Raw genomic sequence first — 25129 nt, 5'->3', positions numbered from 1 at the left:
TTACTTTAATGCTAGCTTGGATGTATTTAGCTAGCAGTAGCTAGCAGTCAGGATTGGCTGCCATCACAGGGGTTTCTAATGACTGTGTGTAATACCTGCAGGGTGTTATAGTGAGAAAACACTGATGAACAAAAACATGAAAATTATATAAAATTCTGTCAAACCGATAATGCTGAGAGATACTGTACTACAGAATACTGCATTACATGACAAGTAGTGTTAGGTCAAAATGCCCCTTTAAGTTTTAACCTAACTCCCATAAATGTGTTTGAATCTGCTCTCTTTCGTTTAGACTCTTAAAGTTGCCAAAAGGGTTCTTTGAAGGAGATCCACTTTTGGTTTCCTAAAGAAACTTTTAATGGATGTACAGAACCTTTTTAAACTTCATATACTGTAAAGATTCTAAATAATTAAAAAATGCAATTAAAAAAAACATACATGCAGGCCAAGAACCATTTAGGAACTCTCACTGTAAACAATATCCTCTAATATCAATATCCATTGTAAGCCTATCCTCTAGTCTTTCCCTCTATTCAATTCAATCCATGTTTTTCTGTGGTCAGGTTGGTTCTCTAGCTTTTCCGCTCCAGCTGAAGGAGATATTTTGCTCAGTATTATTCCTGTGTGATACTGCAGAGATTTGGAATGGCTGTAATATCTTGGGTGCGCTGGTGAGACAGAGACGCATGGCTTCTTACAGACCTCCTCATATACGCTAGATTTTTCTTGTTCATAGTTACTACAGTATAACAAAAGGCTGAGAGGATTTTTTTAAGATCAAGGCATACTTGTCTGGCGCAAGCCTTCATCCTCTCTTCTAAACTCCAACATCCTTGACTCTCAAGACCCTCATGAAATATTTATGTTAACGTCAGGGAACAAGCCCTTACGTATTACGTCAAGGTCTAAGCTGTTGTATTTCCCATAAGATCAGACCCCCTGTCAGACCCAGATCACTGTAACTGCACCACAGTTGGAATGTTGAATGGAGGAATTATGCTGACTATGGGGTGCTTGTTAACTACAATCTCTAAAATCTTGAATAAGCCTATTCTTGTGCCACCATCTGGTTCAAGTGCTTAAATTCTGTGATTTGACCATTGTAGCAATGACATTTATATCCAGGAATGCAAATGAGACTGTTTATTTCAGTGCAGTTATAACTTGGGAATATTCCAAGCTGGGGCCCACTGGACTACTTTAGAGAAAATTTGAGATGTTTCTGAGATCTGTACAGTATTCACATCTCTCTAATAGCACTGAATCCACTTAGGAGACTCCAGTGCTACTCATGTTCATATAAATCAGGCCTGACACAGTGGCAGAACCTGCTGTGATGATGAAACAATATGCTGGAGTGGAAGAATAGCTTGTAATGTGTTTATAATGTCTCATTAGACAGAGTTCCATAGTCGAAAACAGCTGTGGGGGTGGATTTACTTGGTAGTGTTGCAGGGACTGCTCAGTGCCTTTGTGCTGTGTGTTTGTTCTCTAAAGGTAAGACACTATAGGCTGAATTTTGGTCTCATCAACCATTTTTCAGATTTTTGAATAAATCTGTGAAATGACTTCTCTTAAATTGTAATCATAATATTGTCAAAACTCAACAGAGATATGTTTATTTAAGTGTGCTTTGTCAATTTGCGTCCACTCAAGTCTAACTGCATTTTCCAAAAGTCATCAATTTTAATGACTCCACCCACACATAGCACAACCACATTATATTTCACCAAAAAGCTTGTTTGCTTGTTTTCTGAAAAATCTAGCTCAATCTAAATCAAGCTCCTTCCTCTTTGCTCTGCCGAGCACCAATCTGTGTCATATTTCTTGAATTCTTGATCCTCTGATGTTAATAATTGATCCGAGTAGTCAAAAGCTGTCCACCATTCTACATCTTCTCCATCAGTGGTAAAGTTAGTGGTATTTCCAGTCCTTAAAACCTTAGTCTTCTTCTTATTGAGTTAAATACCCATCTTTTCACTCTGTTCTTTAACCTTACTTATATATATATATATATATATATATATATATATATATATATATATATATATATATATTATCAATCATCTTCCTCTAATCCTGCTTCTTTCATTATACATTCTGCATACAGGTTGAGCAGTTATGGTGATATTGTGCTGCCTTGTCTAACTTCTTTGTCAATACAGATCCAGCCTGTTTGTCCAATCTCTGTCCTGACCGTTTCTTGTGATCAATGTAGAGATTCTTCATTAGAACAATGAGTTTCTCTGGTATTCCCATTTTCCTGAGGGCATTCCACAATGGTCAACACAGTCAAAGGCTTTGCTTTAGTAAATAAAACACATGTTGACTTTCTTCTTGAATTCCTTGGCTTTTTCAGTGATCCAGTGAGCATTCACAATAAATTCTCTTGTGTACTCTTCCTTTACTGAATCCTGCTTGCTTGTCTGGCAGTTCTCTTTTGATGTGAGGCTCCAATCTGCATTGAATGATCTTAAGCATGATTTCACTGGTGTGTGATATTAAGGAAATTGTGCAATAGTTGCCACACCCTTTCTTGTCTCCTCTCCTTAGAATTGGGATATAAACTGACCCCTTCCAGTCTGCTGGCCATTGAGCTGATTTGTTGGCATAGTTTGTTCAGTACTTAAACCAAATCTCCTTCAGAATCTTGAAAATTTTCCATGCTAATGTTATTGATTCCTGTGGCTTTCTTTTTTGGCAGTGGTCTCAGGGCCTGTCTGAGCTTCTAGCACTAAAGGTTCTTCTGTGTAAGTTTCAAGTTCAAGTTTCAAGTTTATTTGTCATATGCACAACATGCCAGGACATTTATGCATTGAAATGCTTGTGGTGAGGCTCGGACAAACACTCTACAGAAAGTAAATAAGTAAAAATAAAATTACAAGAAAAACTAACTGAAATATATTAAATATACACAAAATATAGAGAAAATACAGATAAAAATATACACAAATATAGAGAAATGTACACAAATATACAGACAATATACATTTTAAAGTGACTAAGTGACTGTTATTGTTCTTAAAGTGGCTTAGTGTTAAGCTGTTATTGTCCATAGCAGAGATGACATGATGTAATAATAATACTGACAAAAAGACTGAGTGAAATGGTATTTAGTGAAGGACCCACAGCTTCACAGCTTGTTCAGAAGCCTGACAGCCTGTGGGTAGAAACTGTTCATTAACCGGGTTGTCCTAGCCTGTATGCTACGAAATCTCCTGCCTGATGGCAGAATGGTGAACAGGCTGTGTACTGGGTGACGCTGTCTGACCGGATCTTTTTGGTCTTCATGAGGCAGCGGGACTGGTAGACATCCTCTAAGACTGGTAGTCTGTTGCCTATGATGGCTTCTGTTGTCCTCACCACTCCTTTAAGGGCCTTGCGGTCACAGGCAGTGCAGCTGCTGTACCAGACAGTGATGCAGCCTGTGAGGATGCTCTCTATGGTGCATCTGTAGAAGTTGGTGAGGATCTGAGGAGGCAGACCAAACTTCCTGAGCCTGCGCAGAAAGAAGAGACGCTGACGGGCAGATCTTACGATAGTGTTGGTGTGGAGGGACCAGGTGAGGTCATCAGTGAGGTTCTTCTGTGTAGCCAACATCAACAAAAGTGTCTTAACAACTTGCCTTTTTTTGTAGAGATCTTCTGTGTATTCCCCCAACCTTTGTTTGATTTTTGTTTCATCTATGATGATTTGTCCATCGACTTCTTTCAGATTACCAACTTGTGGCTTGATCTCCCGTATCTTCTGAAAAACAATCCTTGTTTTTCCATGTTTGTTCCCATTTTCAGTATCCTTACCAATGTTGTAGTATTGGTCCTTGTTCTTCCTGGCATCTCTCTGGAATTCAGAATTTAGTTCTCTTAAAAGATCTTTGTCTCTTTTAATTTTGGCTTCTCTTCTTATTTTTATAATCTCAACTGTTTCAATAGACATTCACTTTGATTTCTTTCTCATTTTCATTCTTCCCAGGTTTTCCTCTTATTCGTCTTTGATGACCTCTTTGAGTTCCATCCATTGCTCCTCTGGTTCTCTGTCAATTATGTCTAGCATTTGAAATCAATTCCTGATGTTTTCCTTGAAGACAAGTGGTATATTCTCCAGATCATATTTTGGAAGTCTGATGGTTTGATTTGTTTCTTCTCAACCTCACTTGGAGTTTGCACATTAGTAGTTTGTGATCTGTTCCAAGTCTTGGCAATTAAAATGGAGCTCTTCTGTCTCTTGGTGCAAAGAATGCAGTCTGTTTGGATTCAGTGAACTCCTTCTGGTAATGTCCAGGTGTACAGACGTCATATTGGTTGCTTAAAAATGTTTTAGTAATGAAAAAGGTTGCTTAAAAATGCATTAGTAATGAAAAAGTCATTGCACTCACAGACGCTGATTAACCATTCTTCCGCTTAATCCCTGTTTCCAAGTCTATGCTGTCCAGCTGTATTTTCCTCTTTCTTGTTTCTGACCTTAGCATTCCAGTCTCCAGTCAACCAGCAGTATGTCTCGTTTGCAGGTCTTGTCAGTTTCAGCCTGAGTTTGATCGGAAAACTTTTTGATTTTTTCACCACTTGTATCTGTTGTTGGGCCATAAACCTGGATGACTGTAATTTTGAATGGTTGTGCACAAAATTGGATTGACATCAGTCAATCAGTCTTGCTCACATCCTTTTTGACAAGGACAGCCACTCCATTTCTTCTTTGTTGTACATGAGCCGAGTAGTAGATCCCTAGGATGTTGATATGTAGATCATCCATTTAGATGTTCATTACCTCCAGCTTGCCATGATTCATACTTTGTACATTCCAAGTTCCAACTGTGATTGTGTTTTTGCAGCTTTGAATTCTCTTTTCTTGCTTGTCAACTTCAGCAACTAGACTTGCCGAAGGCTTTGATCAGGCCACGTCATACACGCAAGCTGTACTCTGAGGAATCCTCAGCTCTTCATCAGTAGCAAGTTGAGTGCCTTCTGACCTAAGGGGGCCCATCTTCTTGACAATCATTCTATTGTGTCTAACCATGTGGTTTTCTTGGTAAAGTACAAAAGTTGCCTTCTTTTGTATGATTTAATTGATGTCTTTGCCATTGTCACCTCAGTGATCATCGTCTTATATTTCTGCTGACCAATACAAGTGCTAGATTTAGTCTGGCACCTCTGCTATGACCTTGCTGCCATGAAAGACCCTGAAAGGAGTTAAAACTCCTGGCAGCATAGCTGTCTGTGTGCACGCCTCCTCGCCTTGACAAGGCACCATACCATAGGATTTTAATTCTAACATAATCCAAAAGCTAGATCATTTCATTTGCATATCTAAATGTAAACTTTAAATATGAAAAATACTTATAATAGCGTCAGGTTTAAGAGTATGAGACACATCTCTTCATTTCTAGGTGTGTATGATGGATGTTATTTTCTTGCTTCAACCTTTTTTCTGGGATGCATTAACAAGCTGAGATGCAACAGCTCCATATCACTGAAGCTATTCTGTAACTATCATCTGGAATTGTGTGTGTGTGTGTGTGTGTGTGTAGTGTGTTTGTTTTCATACATTTCCAAGGAGAAAAAAGATTTTAAGTATATGATTTGAGCAATATGCATGTGTGGTTTATTTTTTTTAACTGAAAGTACTAAAGCATTTCATTTTGATCACTGAGAATAAGATTAGAGTCAGGTTTAAACTTAGGCTTACAAAATTCTTATTACAAATAGATATGTACACATACATAATACACAAATGAGGTACAAAATACTGTATAAATGTGGTGTAAAATTACAGTAATTTATAATTTTAATATTAAATGTTGTTTTACTATAATGTTAATTATTAAATTATGCTGTATTTTGAAATATAGTTCATTATTGTATTTGTACAGTTTTTTCTGTACCATATTCCTGTATTTCTTATGTACAGCTCATATATACTGGAATATGCACTTTGAGGGAGCCGTTATTTTTATTCTATATTTTTATATGTTATTTTTATTATATTTTTTTTTTTCTTCATTTGAAAATGCCAGTTGGCTGTGTGAAAACTTTATGGTAAATGGACCAATAGAAATGGTGCAAATAACTTGGATTAAAATGTTTTTACATTAACTTACTCGAAAGTTAAGGATGTTTTTCCTTTTCCTGTGAAGTTAACATTTGCAGATATGAGATTTTATCCTGACAGTGACAGTATAGTACAGCATATAAAGATGACCAATCCATCTAGCTTGCTTATGGTAGCAAATGCCTGAATGTTCATATATTTTTTACAGCAGCATAGGACAGTTTATCAATCACACCTTGAACTGAACATCACATTACAGCAGGCACTGCACTTTTACCTGTCATTAAGGCTACAAAGACATCAAGAGGTGTGTTTAATGTCATGCCTGCTTATAACCCTAGGTTCCCATTTCACTGGCCATCCAGCAGTTGTTTTGTAAGTATTCTTCTAGTGTGTAATTGTGTTATTCGCTGAGCTCCACTTAATTGCTGGATATGACTTGTCTTTTTAAACCTCCCTGGATGCTTGAATGATCAATGAAACTCATTTTAGTCATTATATTCAGCACCTCTCAGCTGGAGCAGCTGAGGTTATAGAACTGCCTTCTCTTTCACTGTCTAAAATTGCTGGTTGTATTATCTCACTCTGAAACTTTCTGTATTGATTACACTCTTTGTAAGAGTGATCTGTGATTATTTGACATGGATTCAGCCATTCCTCCTAAACTGAGCATGTTGATTTCTTTCTGGTTACAACAGATATGCCTTTATTTTACCTTTCATATAAAAGTACTTATTTAAGGCTAATTAAATTATGGTCATTTTACTTGTTTATTTGTAACGTTTGTCGTTTGCTGTTTAAAATAACTGTCAAAAAACCTGTTTTTCACAACTCATCTCTGATCTGAAGCAAATTGCTGGCTAGCTAATTAATCTTAGCTAAATATGTGGTCTTTTTTTCTGTACTTTTAGAATGATGATAATTCTTTATTAAACTTAAAGCTGTTGTTTGTGTGCTCTGTTGTAAGTGCTGTGACTGGTAACTGGCTTGCTAAAGAAAGCTAGTGTTCATGGCATATTAAGTTTTTTGGGGAGGGATTTTTTCCAGTTTAATCCCCAGTTTATGTCATATCCGATTCCTCCAATCACACAATGCCACTAGTGCTAGGAGGGTGAAGGCTAACACAAGCTTCCTCCGAGACCCTTGAAGTGCCACCGCATCTTTTTAAACAGCTTCTAATGCAACCTCATTGGACAGCTGAATTCGCTCAGGGGAAAGTGCCAACCGCCAGTTCTGTAACGTCAGAAAACAGATGCCTAATATGGCTATCCTCACACTGAGTGATGGGGGGAGGGAGGGCCATCCTACCCACCCAAACAATAAGGCCAATTGTGCTCTCTTGGACTCCTGGCCACAGATGGCTGTCGCATCCCTGGGGATCAAGCTTGTGATCTCCTGATGATAGGGCCAATGCTTAGATGGTTGCACCACTTAGGAGCCCATGGCCTAGTAGGTTTATGAGTTAGCAGTGGTGGGCCTGATATATAGCATTTTCATGCCTTTTTAAATTAAATTAAAAGAGACGGCCAACAGCCGGGTGCAGAATATTGTTTTTACATCAGTAAAGAATGTGGGTGCTTACGGAGTTGGTATATGATAGTGGGTAACACAGCTGCTCCACACAAGACTTGGGTTTGATTCCACACCTGTGCAGGTACACCACAATATACCAATAAGCCTATTTGGCAACTTTCCTAACGCTGCATTCACATACCTCTGTAACGTGACTAAATTGTAAGTTGCACTAGTTCCTATATGCTGCTTACCTAGCAAGCACAGTGTTTGACCACAGTAAACAAACTTCAAAGGGTCAATACTGTGGAAAAATGGCAAGAACATTGCATCCATTTGCCCTAGACATCTATACCTGAATGTGTGTAAAAAAAGTACCTGTGAATAATTAACTTAGCTGATGCCCACTGTCACTTATTGTAGTTATGGACATTTAAATGTAAGGTGAGCAGTCATGCGTAGTGTTTAAATTTAAAAATCATTTTGTCCCATTTTGTCTATGGTAAGAAGAATTTTAATGACACAGCTGGTTGGTGGATGAATGAAAGTGAAATTCTATGCCACTGGCATAGGTAGTCAATAAAAATGTAGGGAAACCTTGAGTCAAAGTCAAGTCAAGTCAAAGTTTATTTATATAGCTCTTTTTACAACAGGTGTTGTCACAAAGCAGCTTTACAGAAAAATCCGGGTCCAAGCCCCCATGGGCAAGCCAGCAGCGACAGTGGCAAGGAAAAACTCCCAAAGAGCAAGAGGAAGAAACCTTGAGAGGAACCAAGACTCAAAAGGGGAACCCAACCTCCTCTGGTCGACACCGGATAGCAAACAGCATTAGTATAAAGTATTGTAGTACAAAATGGGGAAAACAGGCAGAGCAGTGGCTAATTAGATTAGTTTTAGTTTATGAAAAAAGAGTGACTGATCACAGATTACAATAATAATTTAATAGAGTGCAGCACAGACTCCGAACGGTCTAGTTATTACAGCCTAACTAAAAGGGAGAAACCAGAAAGGTAACAGAGACATTAGGGCTCCCTGAGATGTCGGTGCCCCTCTGCTCCACCGTCAGCAAACTTGCGTGAACGCGTGAGAGCAGCGGGACGACGGCACCAACACTCGCAGTTTACCATAATACTCTTTGACCATGAACCCCCAGATATGCACCTTTTATCTGACAGGGAAAACTAATTACCAAAGGCTCGACTAAACAAGTAAGTTTTTAGTCTAGACTTAAAGACTCAGGCTGAGTCCCAAACACTGACTGGAAGATTATTCCAAAGTTGGGGGGCTTTGTATGAGAAGGCTCTCCCCCCAGATGTAACTTTATTAATTCTAGGTACTAATAGTAAGCCAGCACCATGTGATCTAAGTAGGTGCGATGGTTAATAGTATGAGAGAAGTTCACTCAGGTATTGAGGGGCGAGTCCATTTAGAGCTTTATAGGTCAGTAAAAGAATTTTGTAATCGATGCGAAATTTAACTGGCAACCAGTGTAGGTTTGATAAAACTGGGCTGATATGGTCAAACTTTCTGGTTCTTGTGAGGACTCTGGCTGCAGCGTTCTGGACTAGCTGAAGCTTGTTAAGGCTTTTGTAACTAACTGTAAGAAACTGTAGGGTGAACCTAAAGTAACTTAGGCCCAATCCCATTTCACCCCTTGCCCCTACCACTTAGTGCTTAGCCCTCTGTTTTGCGCGTTCACGTCTAGGGTTAGGGTGTCCCAATTTTTGTTGAGATAGAAGGGTAGGGCGAAGTGTTAGGGCTACATGACCCTCCAAACGGAGGTTTTTCAGAGGCACACTCCGAATGGAGTGTTATCAGAAAAAAAAAAACGGCAAGATGCCTGACCAAAGAAACCCACAAATGTGAGAATTTTCTCCATTAAAAAATAATAATAAATAAAAATAACCATCGTATTATCTTTAGTTTAATGTTGTTTCAATGTATTATGGTCATTTTCTTTATAAAAAGTATTAAAAATCGCTAATAGCATGCTAATGTTTCGGTAGCTAGCAAGCTAACTTTCCCGTTCCACCTTAAATAGTCCAGCAGTGCTGACGCCTGAAGTGCCAGAATGTAACTGCTGCACCATTTAAGGTGGAACGGAAAAATTCGAACAAGAAGCTGGCGAAGCTGACTTCAGCTTCGTATCACCAAAGAATTAGAGGTGGGCAATAATAAATAATTGTCTTATACCCCCCTCTTTGAAAGCACATGATGCCCTAAATGTAACTAAAGCCCAGCAGTGAGGTTGCTGAACTTTTCCCTTCTCTGTTATCACTGAAGTCGGGCTGGGTCGCCTACAGAGCAGCGCTAGTAGGCTGTTGATAAAAGAATGTTTTGTTCTTTTTTTTTATTTGAGGGTTGTCCCATTTCGTAGGGCAAGATTTCAACCACTACTCCTTGTAACTCCTTGTTCCAAGGGGTTAGGGTGACACTCGAAAACAAGTGGTAGGGGTAAAAAGAAGAAATGGGATTGAGCCTTAGAGCTACTGACTCTTGTGTGATAATTTTCTCTATTAAAACGTTTACTTGTCCTCAAGCAAATATTCACTACAGCAGCAGTATTCTTGCTTAAGTGGGGTTTTTCAGTTCTCTTTCTACTTCTGCTTACACTGTATCTATTGTTAGAACGTCCTATCTTTTCCCTCTATGGCCTTGAGTGGTGACTCTGTCCCGTTGTCTAGTGCTGGGGGGCTGCGGCTCCTCATTATCACTGTGTGAAATGGCACGTCTCCATAGCCCTCAGGGCTGCTGCTTTGGCTGTGTGGATGCGTGTGGCAGATGGGACCTCCTGGTCCAGGAAACAGGAGGACACTGATGGATCGGCCCACTGGCAGGCACACCAGCACCAGAGGGGAAGTCCCACAGAGTTAGAGACTGAAGAGTTTTAGGAGTATAACATAAAAGTCAGTTATTCTGCATACATTTTTTTTTTCATGAACCCATCTGAGCAGAGAAAAGCACATCATAGCCCTGTATCATTGAACAACTTTCTCAAATTTTGATATAAGTTAAAGTGATAAGATCTTATTAGTCTTTTTTTTTGGTCTGTTCATTATTAAATGTTTACACAATGTAAAGGACAGCTGATGTTAGCTGGTAAAAACAAGAAAGAAGCCAAATGAAGGTTTTGATGTTATATTTCTGTCATAGTTGTGTAAAACTGTTTCCAGTTTATAAAGCATTTCACTTTGTTTAGCTCAATGAATAATGCCATGTGGCCTTAAATTTGCAAAACAATAATTCTTGTACATTCAAATTAAATGTGTTTTGTTCTGTCTGGCAGCACCAATAATGACATAGATTTGCCAGGCTGTGAATGATGTAGTGACTTATCTGACAAAGGCCACACAGGCAGAAAGTAGCAGAAACATCACCAAACTCTTTATCTGCCTTTATTTCCTGTTGTGTCATTAGCAGTAATTTGTGTCCCCCAGCTTATCATTAAAGTATTCAATTAGAGGTTTATGGGGCTTTCGATTCATTTCAGCCACTAGTGTAATTTGGGCTATTTATTTATTTATTTTTACTATGTAAGTTGGAATCTTTTTTTTTGTGATTTAAAATGAAAGTTTGTAATGGCAGTTAATTAAATTTTTTGTTGTGAATAGGCTCTTCTGAAGTCTCATTTAATCTGAACCTGTAGATGTATTGACTTCCTGTCTTAATAAATAACCTTGACTGTTATGGATTTTTCTTCTGCTTCGTTCTTTCAGGCTTTTCGATGGCCAGTTGCCAGTAAAGTGGATGGCAACGAGATGCTAGAGATCCATATATACAACTACAGCAAAGTCTTCACCAACAGGTATATAAAGTCAGCATAGCTGACCTGTTTGCTTCTAATGCTTGAGTTTACATAAAAATATAACATGTACATAAAGTGTGTTTTTTTATTCTTCTGTAAAGTTACCATTTTGGAGATATGAAGTTTTCTTCCGACTTCAGAGATGTATGTATTGCTAGAGACATATATACATATGGAAACTCAGTTGGGGTGTTATTGTAAATGAAACTCCAGTTTTATATGTATTAAAGCATTTTTGTTAAATATGTAGATTATTCTGTTGGCAGATGTTTTCACCCTTATTTCTCTAGCACATATAGATTGTTAAGGCTGAAGTTGAATAATTTGAACCTATCCATGCTCCACTCTCAAATACATTCTTTCATGGCTACTGTTGTGAGGGTGGACAAGCTTTATAGAACAGTGGCCAAAACCCTATTCAACCTAAAGAGAAATTGTAGCACACAGCTCTGTCAAAATATCTATATTATTCACGCTAGACCCCTAAAATGACCGCTAAACAATCTGACAATCCGTTATTATATATGAGGCATGTTGAAAAATACAGCAACAGTCTCTTAGATTTAATTAGAATTAGATTAATTGTGAGTTTCTGCTAGTGCTCTGTACAACTTGTCCAACCTCACAACAATTGCTACAAAAGAACGCATCTGTGCCTGGAGCATAGACGGCAGATACTTTCTCAGTGTTTGTTTCCTGTGTGTTGTTCAGCAGAAACTTTGAAACTGACTTTGAAACCTCTATTCCTGTAGTGAATGTCCGGCCTTGAGCATTCTCTTAACCCTTCCTCCATTTTCTCTTTTCTATAAGAGTGCAGCAATTTCTTTCCTCTAATACCAGCAGGGGATGGTTGTCACCATTAGAACCACAGCACTCAGCTGAGTGACAGATAAACCCTCTGTCCTGACAAGGCGTGACACGTCTCCTGTGCCAGGCATTAGAGTACGGGTGTGTGTGTATGTGTGTGAGAAAGAGAGTGTGTGTGGGCTTGTTCTCTTGTTCCTGGCCCCTTGCTGGCATGAGTCACAGTTAAAATGTTATGACCAGGCTGTTTATAGATTTTCTGTCACCTTTGCCTCATTGTGGAGTGGATGACCACTGCTAAGTGCTAACATAACTTCTAATCTAACTTCACTCTGTAACAGAGTAAAAAAATGCTTTTCACATCTTAACTCAGCACACTAAGAAAGCACTTAGCTGGCTGGCATCGTTTACCTAGTCATCCAGAATGACCTGCTTGAAATAGCTCTTCAACCAGCATGATCAGCTTGACCCAGTTGGTCAACCAGAATGACCAGCTTTGCCAAGTTGGTCAAGTTTGTCAAGCAGCATGACCACGTTGGTCAACCAGTTTGACCAGCAAGACCAAGTTGCCATTATAACCAGTCTTACCAAGCAGGTTGACCAGCATAACATCAAGCTAGTTGACCTTCAAGACCAGCCTGCTTGACCAGCATGATCAAGCAAGACAACCTGTATGACTAAGCTAGCTGACCGTCAAACTCATGAAAACACATCGATTGGTTTACCAGCATAGTGTTTTCATCTTGTTCAGCTGGATGTCTACCTTGTCAGCCACCTAGACCAGCATAAGCAGGGATTGCATAACTTCCAGTCTAACTGTACTCTGAAACTAAAGTCAGTGTAACTGAAGTAAATGGAAATGATGAACTAAATAACTAACTAAATAGATAATTACTCGAATGCAAATGCAGCATGCGTAACTTTGTTTTTGTACAAAATTGATGAGCCTGTCGCTTGGTTATCTCTGACCTTATTAATTTTCAATGTCTTTGGTCTCTCTGTTCTGTGACCATATCGTATCATGCTGCATATGCTACAGTGGAACAAAGTGTACGTTTGGTGTCTTTGGTGACCTGTCTTTGAATGGGGCACAGAACAGGGAGAGGATCCTGCTGAATAATTAAAGCACCAGTAGAACACATGTCATTCTTCTAAATCCTTAGGTATCTCCTTATCATCTCTAGAGTAAATGATCACTGTTATGTGTGAGCAAATTTAATAAGATGTATAAACAAATGAAATAAGATACATAAAGCCAAAAAAGTGGGCTCAGGCCTTTACTTTATTTGGCATTGTACTCAATTTATACATGAAAATAGTTCAGTGTGTGTCCTTGAATTTTTCTTTTCTTCAAATTTTAAGTGTAGCAGGTTTTCTTTGTGCTGCAGTCAACAGTTTCAGGCTAATGGTATGCATTTACCATTGTACACTGGATTTTATCCATACAAAATTAATTAAAAAAAGTGGCTCTACATGATAATGCACTGGGCTGCACTGGAGGTGAATTCACTGACTTTAGTAGATTGTTTTAGAATGTCCAGCTGGTGGCGCTGTAGCTGCTTCCTTACAGCCACTCTGACTCACGTAACCCTGCAGACTCTTTCTGGGAGCTACAGGAAGGTCAGAAAGTTAGTCTGTGTTATGGATATTATGATGCAAACACAAGAAATTAACCCCTTTCATGGCCAGGGCCCAAAGTTTTACTACACACTTATAGAACCTAAGAATAGCTCAACCAGTTTGCATTGAAGTCCCTGTAGTTGCTAAATAATAAGCCTTAGCATCTAATAAGCTTGGTATTTTAAGGGGTTAATACCATACTTACTGCATAATCTTTATAATGTCTGCATTTTATCACACGTTAGCAAGAGCAATTGTGAACCATCTATTTTGTTATCTATATTTTTTACTCATTTAGTAGGCCTTGTCTGATTAGCATGTGTGTAGTCTTGTTTAAGCCCTATGGATTTGCTATGGTTTAACTTTGAACTCGAATGGAGCTGATTTGCTTCATCTAGCAAATGAAAATCCAACCTTCTGATTAACACTAACCCCCCACCCCCCATTAGCTACACTGAGGAGCATATGCCTCAGACAAGTAGATAATACTCTGGCAAATTGGAAGTTGAACAAGATGTGTTGAGGGACGTAATTTGCTTTCTGGCACCTACTGAATTGGATTTTACCTGTAACTGAATAGTGTTCTTGTTTCAGAAAATGAAGGGTGATGCCTCCTTTGGGATGCAGTTCATCCAGGCAAAGATATCAGCTGGAAAATGAAGCTAGCATGGGTCTTGATCAGTCATCCTCCTAAGAAACGTCTGTTCTCAGCCAACCATGGAACGAACTCATCAGGCGCAAGTCTGGTGCTGTAAATTTCCTGGGTTTGACTCAGACAACAAAGGGATGTGTCTTGAAAAGGGAGGATGAAGTAAATTATGAAGTAGATGAAAGTCGATTGTTTGTTGTATGCTAGATCAATAATGCATAAACGTTCTTTTGAAAAGGGCATCAGGAGCCAGAACCTGATCCCAGATCAGTGAATTATTCACCCATGCAAGCGTTCATGCCAGTCTACAGTCTATGACAAAGAAGCCACTTCACTGCAGAACCACACAGGGTTCTACCCTGGTCTCGAGGCTTCTCTGAAAATGAGGAGTGCAGGTCAGTGTGGCACTGAAAGCTTTGTGATGACTTCGTGGCATTTGAGAAAGAGATAATGGAAACAGGACTCTTATATTCTTCTATATAGTCCTATAAACTCCTATATAGTCATAATCACTGCTTGTAATGGGATACTGGTAAAGGAATTGTGATTATTGTCAAAAAAAAGCTTATGTGCTTTTTTAACATGGACAATTTTTTTTGAAAATCTTTGCCTCTTTAATGGCCAGGGCCCATTGGCTGCCCCAAAGTTTTAGTACACACTTCTATAACCTAAGAATAGCTCAACCGGTATGCATTGAAGTCCCTATAGTTGCTGAATAATAAGCCTTAGTATGAAATAATTCCAGAATTTTAAGTGGTATGAAAGCAGAATACTGAGTTACACAACGTTTCTGAAAGCTATTTCACATCTCGTTTTGAAAGTTGTTACTGCAAACGTGTGCATTAATGAGCATTCGTGAGCTCCAGCTGCTAATATTGGCCCCTGCTGGAGAAACATCAAACTTCTACATGTGCACAGCAAATGAGTGAGTTCCAAAGCCACATCCATGTGCTTTACATATTAAAATTAAAAGACATTGTTAAAACAGAAACATACGTAACACAAGCACGCAAATGCACAGGACAACGTCTGGCCAATGGCCCCTTTTTTTAAAACTATTTTTATGACATTCTTGTTCACCAGAAGAAAGCATGCTGATGGTACAAGACAGCTAAGCCAGGCCTGACTGTTGCCCCTTGCTGTAATGTTCATAGTGAGGCTTGCGTGTGTTTTATGTTTTTAATTGCATTGTGACACAACTAATGTTGCGTTCACATATTGGCAGTTCAGACGACAGCAAACCAGATATTCCATTTTTTTCATTATAGCCAAGATGGAAAATTCTGTCACCACCAGCAGTAACATGTCACAGACATGCAAACATTTGCATAGCTTCATGCTGCTGTCAGTTGGGTACCACTATGAAGCATGGAACATCTTTGTTTTCACGACAAAAATGTGAGCACAGCATTAAAACACAACAGCACGCAAAACCATGTTTGTGTAGTTTGAAGCGTCTGTGTTCGGTGAGGTATTTTTCTGGTCTTTTAGCAGAGTCACTCTAGGATTCAGCTATAGATGCCTGTGGAAAACCATGAAATATTGTATTTTCATAATTTTACCCTTTAACCATGGGGGTACAGAAAATGCTGAGAAATTTCATCAGACTGTATGTCACCCTTGGGAAACTCTACCACTCACTTTACCACTCTACTTAATGGCTTATTAACATTTAGTAATAATCTATTGTTATAACTAGCAATAAAACTTTACATGTATTTCATCCCTGTCAGAACAAAACCTTGTATCTCCATTTTTGTTCATCATCTTTGAAGCACATCATGGACTTACTTGTCAGTCATTGTTGATTTCCGATTATGTCACCCTAGTGTGAATATATACAGTGTAACCTAGTGTTAATATATACTGAGGTCAAGTTGTGTTGGATCTATAGTGTCACACTTCACACTGAAAAGTAGTGCATTAACTTGATTCAAATTTGTACATTACTTCCACATTTATACAACACAATTTTGTCTTCTAGTTTACTTACTTTTCAGATTGACTGTGAGGATGTGTTGTATTTCATTCATGTGAAAATGATGATGTTTGAATTATGTAAATTCAGTGCATCATTTTTTCAATGTATGTGAAAGTGTCAAGTTCTATTGTCCTGAAGATGCAATCCTAGCATGTATGTTGTTGTAGATGACAGTGTTAAGAAGTTATTCTAATTGCAATGAAATTAGGTCTTGGGTAAAGAAGCATTTTATATTTTTTTATGGCATGAAAAAAGATCTAAATTATTCAGCATATAATTTCCTCTAAACAAAGAAGGGGTTGCATTCAGTGCTTCATTTTAGAGACATGTACAGTAGAGTATTTCAATTTTTCATCAGTGTAGTTCTTTCTCTCTCACTCTTTCTGCAATTTTGTTGCCCCGTTATATTTTTTATATACATGTATTTTTTCTCACACCAGCTACCCCGTGACCCAGAAGGATAAGCGGGTTAGATGTTCTGGACCACAAACACCACTCCAACTCTAGGGAGATTATAGAAGCTGTGTGCGCGCAATGGAATACCTGTATCAACAAGGGGTGCATCTTAAAATAGCCAAATTTACTAATTAGTAGAGGTGTCTATATACTTTTGGACATGTAAAGGCTGTTTACAACTTGCATCAACATGCATTTCTTGTGACTGAATCTCATTTGGATTTCACTTAACTGAAAGAAACGCATCTGCCAAGTGCCAACTAGCAGATGACAGGATAAACAAGGAAATGCAAGATGGAGAAAACACAAGGCTGAAGTAATCCTGAAACCAAGTGCCTTTTTACACTTGAAAGCACCCAAGCCATGTTGTCAATTCATCTGATAATGAGGGAAACAAGTATATGAAGGTGACATATGTGTTGATGTGCTTTTTAAAGGAAAACTGGATCTCATCTGCCCACAGTGAGGACACATGTTTTGTGACAAGTGTAAATGTAATCCAACCAAAGTATATCTAGATACAATCCAGACATAAAACACATATTAAAGCAAGCTTATAATGTAGCTGCATCATGACAGTCTTTTCGAAGAACATTTGGAAATCTGTTACATTTTGTTGTTAATCTCTGAAGCAGAACAAAGGAGCTGAAATGAAAAACAAACTCTTTAAAAAGATATTCTTAGAGATGACCTTTAGTCTGGGTATGTGCACTGTTGCTGTGATGCAGATGTAAAGGCTGATGTTCTTCCCCATGGCTGCCACTGTGTATCACCATCACCAGCTCTAGACCCAACATGCAGGCGTGGGCAGTGGAAGCCTAAAGTGAGACAGACGAGCTGGGGTGTTGGAAAGTGTTATTGCTTTAGATATTGAAGCATGAGTGTTTTTTCCTCTCTTTACAGGTTGATTGGCACCTTCCGGATGGTTCTGCAGAAGGTGGTGGAAGAGGGTCATTTGGAGGTGTCTGACACGCTCATAGATGACAACAACACAGCTATTCAGGTAAGACATGGAATGAAATGAGACAGTGTGTGTGTGTGTGTGTGTGTGTATGGGAATGTAAAAACTTAAATTCCAAAAAAGTTGGAACTGTATGTGAAATGTCCGCTTCATGTAAATATACACTCATTTTAAAGTTGATGTTCAAAAAAGGGACAGGGACAGTTTAGAACTAGGAATGTTGATCATTTTAAAATGTGAAAATAAAAACTTCTTAAACAGGTTATGCAGTCATGTTCGGGTATAAAATGAGCATGCAGGAAAGGCCTCGTCCTTTAAGAGCAAGGAGGGGTTGAGGCTCACCACTTTGCGAAAAAATCCAGTAGTTTAAAAATAACGTTCCACAGCAAGTGATTGCAAGATTTTTAGGTATTTCACCCTCTACAGTGCAGGATATCATTTGATTAGATTTGATTAGATTCAATTTTATTGTCATTGTGCAGAGTACAGGTACAGAGCCAATGAAATGAATCTAACTGGAAGCACAAAATACAGTGTGACATATATTAAGTGCAAAAAAGTAACTGACAATTGACAGTTACAATATGTACAAATAAGGATGGTAGAGTGGTAAAAAAATCTAGATACACAAATATAAATATAATATACATATGCAGAGTGGGTGGAGAGAATATATATGTACATAGCATGTACTGTCAGAGCAGCATATGTAAAAAGATAAGTATGCAGTTGAAGGGATGGTCTAAAATAATGTTTGTGCAGTGATGATTAATATCAAGCAGTGTCTGTCGTATCTGAAGTTTGGATGAGTGAGTCGAGTGAAAACGCAGGGGATAGTTAGGTAAATAAACACTGTATCACTTAAACTGGTGAAACGCTGAGCCTCGCACTTCTATCTTGGTCACCATCAAATGATTTAGGTAATCCAGAGAATCTCTTAGACAGCACTGCATTAAAACTGACATGCTTATGTGATAGATATATGTGCTTGAGAATACTTTGACAAACTGTTGTCTGTAAACACAGTTCATCGCTGCATCTACAACTGCACATTGTTTATGAAAATAATGGATGTTGTGTTCTCCGACTAAATAAGAAATGGAGCATTAAAAGTATTACCAGTGTAAAGTTCAAAATTCAGGGTCTGTCGTGGTATGGGATGCATTAGTGTGCACGGCATACAGGGGTTAATATATGCCTGTAGCAACCTTTCTGGAATGTGTTGCAGGCATCAATTTCATAATGAGTGTATATTTACAAAAATAAAACAAAACAAAAAAAACAATATGTTTCTTAAGGTAGAACACCAAATAAAATGTTTTTGTACAGGCTTTCAGTTTATGCCTAACAGAATTGAATTAAAGAATTGAGGTTTGTACATGTGTCTGTGTGTATCTGTTTGTGTGTGTATGCATGCAAAGCACACTACATTTTGTATATTGCTTGTTCTCTGCTAAGAAGGTGATGATAGAAGTCCAATCAATGACACACAAACCCACACCCACCTGCTGTCACTAATGAAAGCTCGACCTCATTTTTCCAGACACCTACCTTAATCCCATAGTGTGGGATAGAGTCGACTTTTGTTTACGACCTGCAGAAAATTCTGTTGTCATGGCTACATGTGCTTTCTCTGGCTGGACCCCTATGATTATTTTGTCTCTCTGTAGAAAGAGGCTCTTCTGTCAACCATCATACTGGGTGTGATTTACACTGGGCTCCCCTCCTCCTCTCTCTGTGTCAGTGATACATAATGAAGGTTCAGGCCCAGAGGTGGCTTATTAGCCCCTGCGTCTCTTAAACTTCCATTGACTTTGAACCGTTCATGTTTACTGCTCTCTGCTCTTGCTGACATGATTAAACACAACAGAGATAGAGAACATCACTAAACATCGCTAAACACTTCACCACACTACATCTAACTGAATGAAACACAGCTTTCCCAGCTTTTACTAACAGGCCTATCTATCACTATATAAGATGAGATGAACATTTGTTCATGACATTGATTAAAATGTGCACTAAGCTTTATTGCATTAAGGACAGTAGCAATATCTCAGCACATAAATGTGTTTGTTTCTGCTGGAAATGCAGCATTTGTCTGCTCAGCATCAACATTCTCTGCATATATACACAGATTACAGCAATTGCAATTGCAAAGACACATCCTGAACATTAACTTAGCTTGCTTTTCCTCTAAATGTAATTACAGTTCATAGCTTTATGTCCTATTCAGAGGCTGTCTGTGTGACAAAGACAAAGCAAAGCTTAATCACAAAAGAACTTGCAGCCAACTCTGCTTTGCTACTGGAATATACTGTATTTGTTCAGCTTTACTGTACTGTGTCTGTCTCTGTCTCTGTACTGCCTTTGTCTCTGTACTGTCTCTGTCTTCAGAAAATACAATATCTGTTTTGCCTGATGCTTCAGTTTCCCCTTATTATGAGAAATCAGTTTAAATCGGTGGTGTAGTGGTGTCTGAAGTAGTGCATACAACTAGCTAGCCCAGTCACAGTTAGCAAGACTAGCCTATAGCACACAGCAATATAACAAGCACTTAGCTAGCTACACAAATAGCTATAATACCATTAATTTTACACTTACAGTATATACCTATAATCCAGTAATATTATATTCATGGTGTTCATTAATTCATTTGGTATGGTGTAGTGGGTAATACCTCTGCCTTCTATCCTGTAGACTGGGGTTCAGTCCCCCCTACACTATACCAATAAGAGTCCTTGGGCAAGACTCCTAACGTTACCCATGTCTACCTGTGTGAAGTGACAAATTATAAGTCACTCTGGATAAATCATTTCACTTCAGATGTAATCCTGAATGTTTTTCATTTATTATGATGCATTTTGCTTAATTTTCTACTGATTTAGTCATGCCTTACAATGCAAGTTAAAATAGCTCCTGATAGCTAAAATTAATTTGAACTCGCTGTAAAAAAATATGCACAGTGCATATTTCATACGTTGTTTATTTCATGTGTCAAAAATTCATACACTAGTGGCACAATGTGACCAGACATGCAAATCCCTTTAGTACCATTATTTATTGTTTGGTAAGCTGCTGTGCTAAAGCCTCAGTCCTAAAGCTGCAGTTCTCCAGTTTCCTTGCTTTTTCTACTCTTTGCTCCCTGGGGAGGAGGCAGGCTGGGGTATCACAGGGCCAGGTGGGGCAGAGGCTAAACGTTTCCTTGTTCCATCGCTAAGGAGTTTGTAAACATGAGCGGAGAGGGTAACTGATGCCAGCACGTTGATCCCAGGAGAAGGGTTCAGCCTGCTACGTCTCACGTGCCAATATGATACCTTAGACTAATCAGTCCAGCCAGGGATCATATGCAACATCATAATGAGTTAGAACAGATGTGACAGTAAATAAGAAAAAGTTTGGTGGAGAATATTACTATGAATATTATCTATTGTACATCCCTTCAGTGTTTTGTGGCTTGTAGGAGAGAACAAGCTCTTGATGACCTCTATAACCATTGATAGGAGACAGCATAGACCAGGAGGTATAGTGTTTTGGATGCTGGTATGCTGGTCAGCAGCAATGGGAGCTGTTGTGCTGATCACCACCAAGACGAGCCTTTGTTGTGTTTTGGATGCTGATATGCTTGTCAACCAGTTTGACCATCCTGGGTGACCAACTAAACCAGCACCAGACCAGCATAAATGAGCATTAACTTAGAATAGTGTAAAATTCATGCTAGTCTAAGTTGTTTTTAGTAGGGATGACAGCTCTATGGTGACCATATATTTTTGTATAATGACAAGCTTTTACAAACCAAAATTATTACACTTATACTCATGAATTATTGTAATTGCAAGTTTATTACGAAATACTCATACACAAGGGCATTATAATGACAATTTAGTCATGCTACCGTGATGGTCATGCAGCATCCCAGATGGCAAAAGGATACCGGGCCACTGTTGGCCTGTTGATGGCAAAAATGGCAGCCCACTGGCTTTTTGCTCATTGTTTTCCAGGAGCCACCAGTGATTAAGCAGAGTGTTAGACAAAATGCCACTTTTCATTGCTCATTTTCCATTCAATGTTCATTTTTTTCCAATTCCCGATTTACTTATTTTTCCCTCATTTCTTTCTTTCATTATACTTGTAAATTAGTTTAGTAAATAATTTTACTAATTTTAAATAAATTTGTAACTTGTTTCTCCTTGTTTGTAATATTTGTCTTGTTTATTTTCCAAAATAAAAGACTATTTGCAATTAAAATATGTTTGAGGAGATTAAAACTAGTTAGACCTTGTACATAGGATAGTAATCTGGGTGGTCCAGGGGTGGACCTGCTGTGGCATACAGTCAGTGGGGTGCTGACCTTCTCATGCCTGCGGACTGGTATATGCTTGCTATCTGGAATTATGTTAATTTGGCTAATACCTATCTTGCTTGCTTTTTAGCTTAACTTATTGGCTGATGAAACAATGAAATGAAACAATTTACTGCACTTGCAGACAGTCGCTCACACAAATGCCTAAAATGACACAGAATCGTGTAGAATTAAACAAACCTTTTTTTCTGTGATGAGTTGAATGTGTGAGCAAAACAGTCGTTCTGTGGGTGGTGGATAGCATAAATGCTAATAGCATTAGCCTCCTAGCTATATTATCTTAACAAACTCTTTACAAAGTAATATTCTACACATAACAATGGACACCTAAACATAACATAACAGGATCGTGTAGTGTGGTGCAGCTTATTGTGTGGATAGAATGCTAAGAACCTGTTGGTCAGATCAGACTTCTATTCCTCAATGTTATAACTACATAACTTGCAATAGAAGTTATTAAATAATTATAGGAGTTATGTTTCTGGATGATAAGCCTCGAGATTAATAACTGAATAATAAGCCTGGAGTTTAAGGGGTTAATTCAGTCTTTTCTTACAGACGAGCATCTCCATAGAGATCAGGTACCAGCCGATGGATGGGAGTGTGCGGGTGTGGAGTGATGGAGAATTCCTGGACGTTCCTGATGATCGTGATGGCATGTTCCAGTTTGAGACAGAGAGTCTTCTGTCCTCACATAGCTACAGCACAGGGACACCGCCGGGACGATCCAGCCACGGCATCCCCACATTCCGAAAGTGAGTGTGGCCTAAGTTACGCCTTCAATATAACAACCATTATTCTCACCAGCATCACCATCAGGGTCAGATAGTTCGAACAAATCCAACTGACCTATCCATGCATACAAATGTGTTGTTTCGAAGCAACTGAATTCAAGGTGGACACACTTTAAATAATGTTGACAAAATTTCAATCTTATGAAGAATTGTAGCACACAACAAAGTAAAAATATAGTAATTATTCACATCAGACCACCGGAATGCTTATTTAGAGTTGTTACATAATGTTGAGCTTTCAATGTTTCAGTTTAAAATGTGGGACTGGGTTGTAAATAATTGAAATTAGACAGATTTTTCAAATCACAATAGCAGAATTTTACACCATGCTAGCTAGATACATGATAAAAAACGACTGATTTGTCCTAAAAGCATACAAGCAAACCTCTGAAGCGAAGGCAAAATAAATTTCTCTTGAAAACAATGAGGAATTTTATCCATCTTTCAAAATTATCTGCATAATTCAATCAACTGAATAATAATTCATTTGTTGAGATGTAAAAGTTATTTAGAGAGGTTTGATGTAAACTGTTTTCTTTGGGGACTATTTTGCTTGCATGTATCCCTCCACCATGAGAGGATTCAAAATACATTGTAGCCAATGTATGTTTTAAAATGTCAGAACAACATCTCAGACATCAGACACTCCAGACAACAGAATATTCATAACTATTTTATGTAATGACTTCCTGTGAGGGAGCATTTAGAGGCATCAAACACTTTGAACATCTGGTTTCTATCACCACCAGTGATTAGCAGTTTTTATTTATGAGACATAATAAAGATATAATAAAAGATATAATAAAGATATAATAATAAAGATATAATAAAATGATAAGACAAAATAAAGAACACATGAACATAAACATTACTACCTTACTGCACAGCTTTACATTATGAACCAAAGCAGCAATAATAATAATAAGAAGAAGTTGTACTGATGATCTTCAGCTCCTCTGCAACTTTAATTTCATGAGAAACTGCAGTATTTGTAATGCTGTGAGGGCTTGTAGTATTTTGTTAGAGAATCCCTGATGTTGCTTTATTTACATGCTGCTTTTTTTGTGTGAGATTTTGCTGAATAATGGCTACTGGATGACTAATATTCAGAACTCACTGTTAGAGGGTGTTTTCCTGCTGAATAGTGTGTGGGATGCTGTATTGATTTCCACTAAGCCTACTGGTCTCTACAGACCTGCTGATCCATCATACCCACCGTGTAGGTACAGCATGCTACTCTGTTTTAATCTGCATCAGTCTGTGAGAACACTAATCTTCAGGAATAGTGGGTGTGTGGGTGTGTATGTGTTGTTTTTTTGTGGGAGAAGGGAAATACTTATGAATGGATCAGAATAAATATCAGGTTTTTTTAGCTTCTTCACTTGCAAACCTGCAGAGCACTGATAGAGGGAACATTGCTGAGGTTAGTAGTTAAATGCTTCAGGCCTTTCTAGCCCTTCACTTTGTTAGAATCTGCTCAGGCTTGAGGTCCTTCAGAGACTCTTTAAGATTTGCAGCAAAGCCCTGGTGACCCTCTAGAAGAGGAGATACAGGGAAAGTGTAGATATCATCAGGCTAGTGTTAACACCAGTATTGTTCTCACAAGCATCACCATCAGGACAACAATCAATTCAATGCACATCAATTCAACTGACCTACCCATGATTTGCGAAAAAAGTGTGTTGTTTTGTAGCAACTTTTGCTAGGTTGGACAAATTGCACAAACAGTTCACATCAATTCAATTGACCATTTCATGCTCTTCCCAACAATGTGTTGTTTTGTAGCATCTGTTGCTAGGTTGGACAAGCTTTTCATAATGTATGCATAAATTCAACCTAATAAGAAGTCGTAGTGTGCATTGGACCACCACAGTGCTTATTTAGTGTCACTTAATAACATTGAGTTTCCAGTTGCTACACTGACTACACAGCTGTGCTGCCAAACTGGACTGTATTGTTGTAACTAATCAAAACTCTACAGTAACTAAAACAGAATCTACCACCAGAAACTAGCACAAAATCTACCACCACTTGCTGTAGAGTGACTGTTTTGTGTTTAGGCTGGAGTTGGAGGACATGCTGTAAAATGTGAATATACCCTACTGTTAGCTTGGTACTAGTGTAATATAGGGAACCACA

At 38.4% G+C, this 25129-nt stretch overlaps 1 protein-coding gene across 4 annotated transcripts in view; it reads left to right on the top strand.

The window, feature by feature from the left end:
• Positions 1 to 25129, top strand: part of otofa (otoferlin a) — a 125286-nt gene that overhangs the window by 31256 nt on the left and 68901 nt on the right. For all 4 annotated transcript variants that reach the window (XM_036581842.1, XM_036581840.1, XM_036581844.1 and 1 more), the window contains exons 3-5: positions 11274 to 11362; positions 17776 to 17875; positions 22755 to 22951. In XM_036581842.1, the coding sequence (XP_036437735.1) occupies positions 11274 to 11362; positions 17776 to 17875; positions 22755 to 22951 (386 nt within the window). The remainder of the gene's footprint in view (positions 1 to 11273; positions 11363 to 17775; positions 17876 to 22754; positions 22952 to 25129) is intronic.

This window comes from Colossoma macropomum, unplaced genomic scaffold (assembly GCF_904425465.1).
Source record: "Colossoma macropomum unplaced genomic scaffold, Colossoma_macropomum, whole genome shotgun sequence".
Lineage (NCBI taxonomy): Eukaryota > Metazoa > Chordata > Actinopteri > Characiformes > Serrasalmidae > Colossoma > Colossoma macropomum.
Note: the sequence above shows the minus strand (reverse complement) of the source record. Positions and strands in the feature narration are given on the sequence as shown.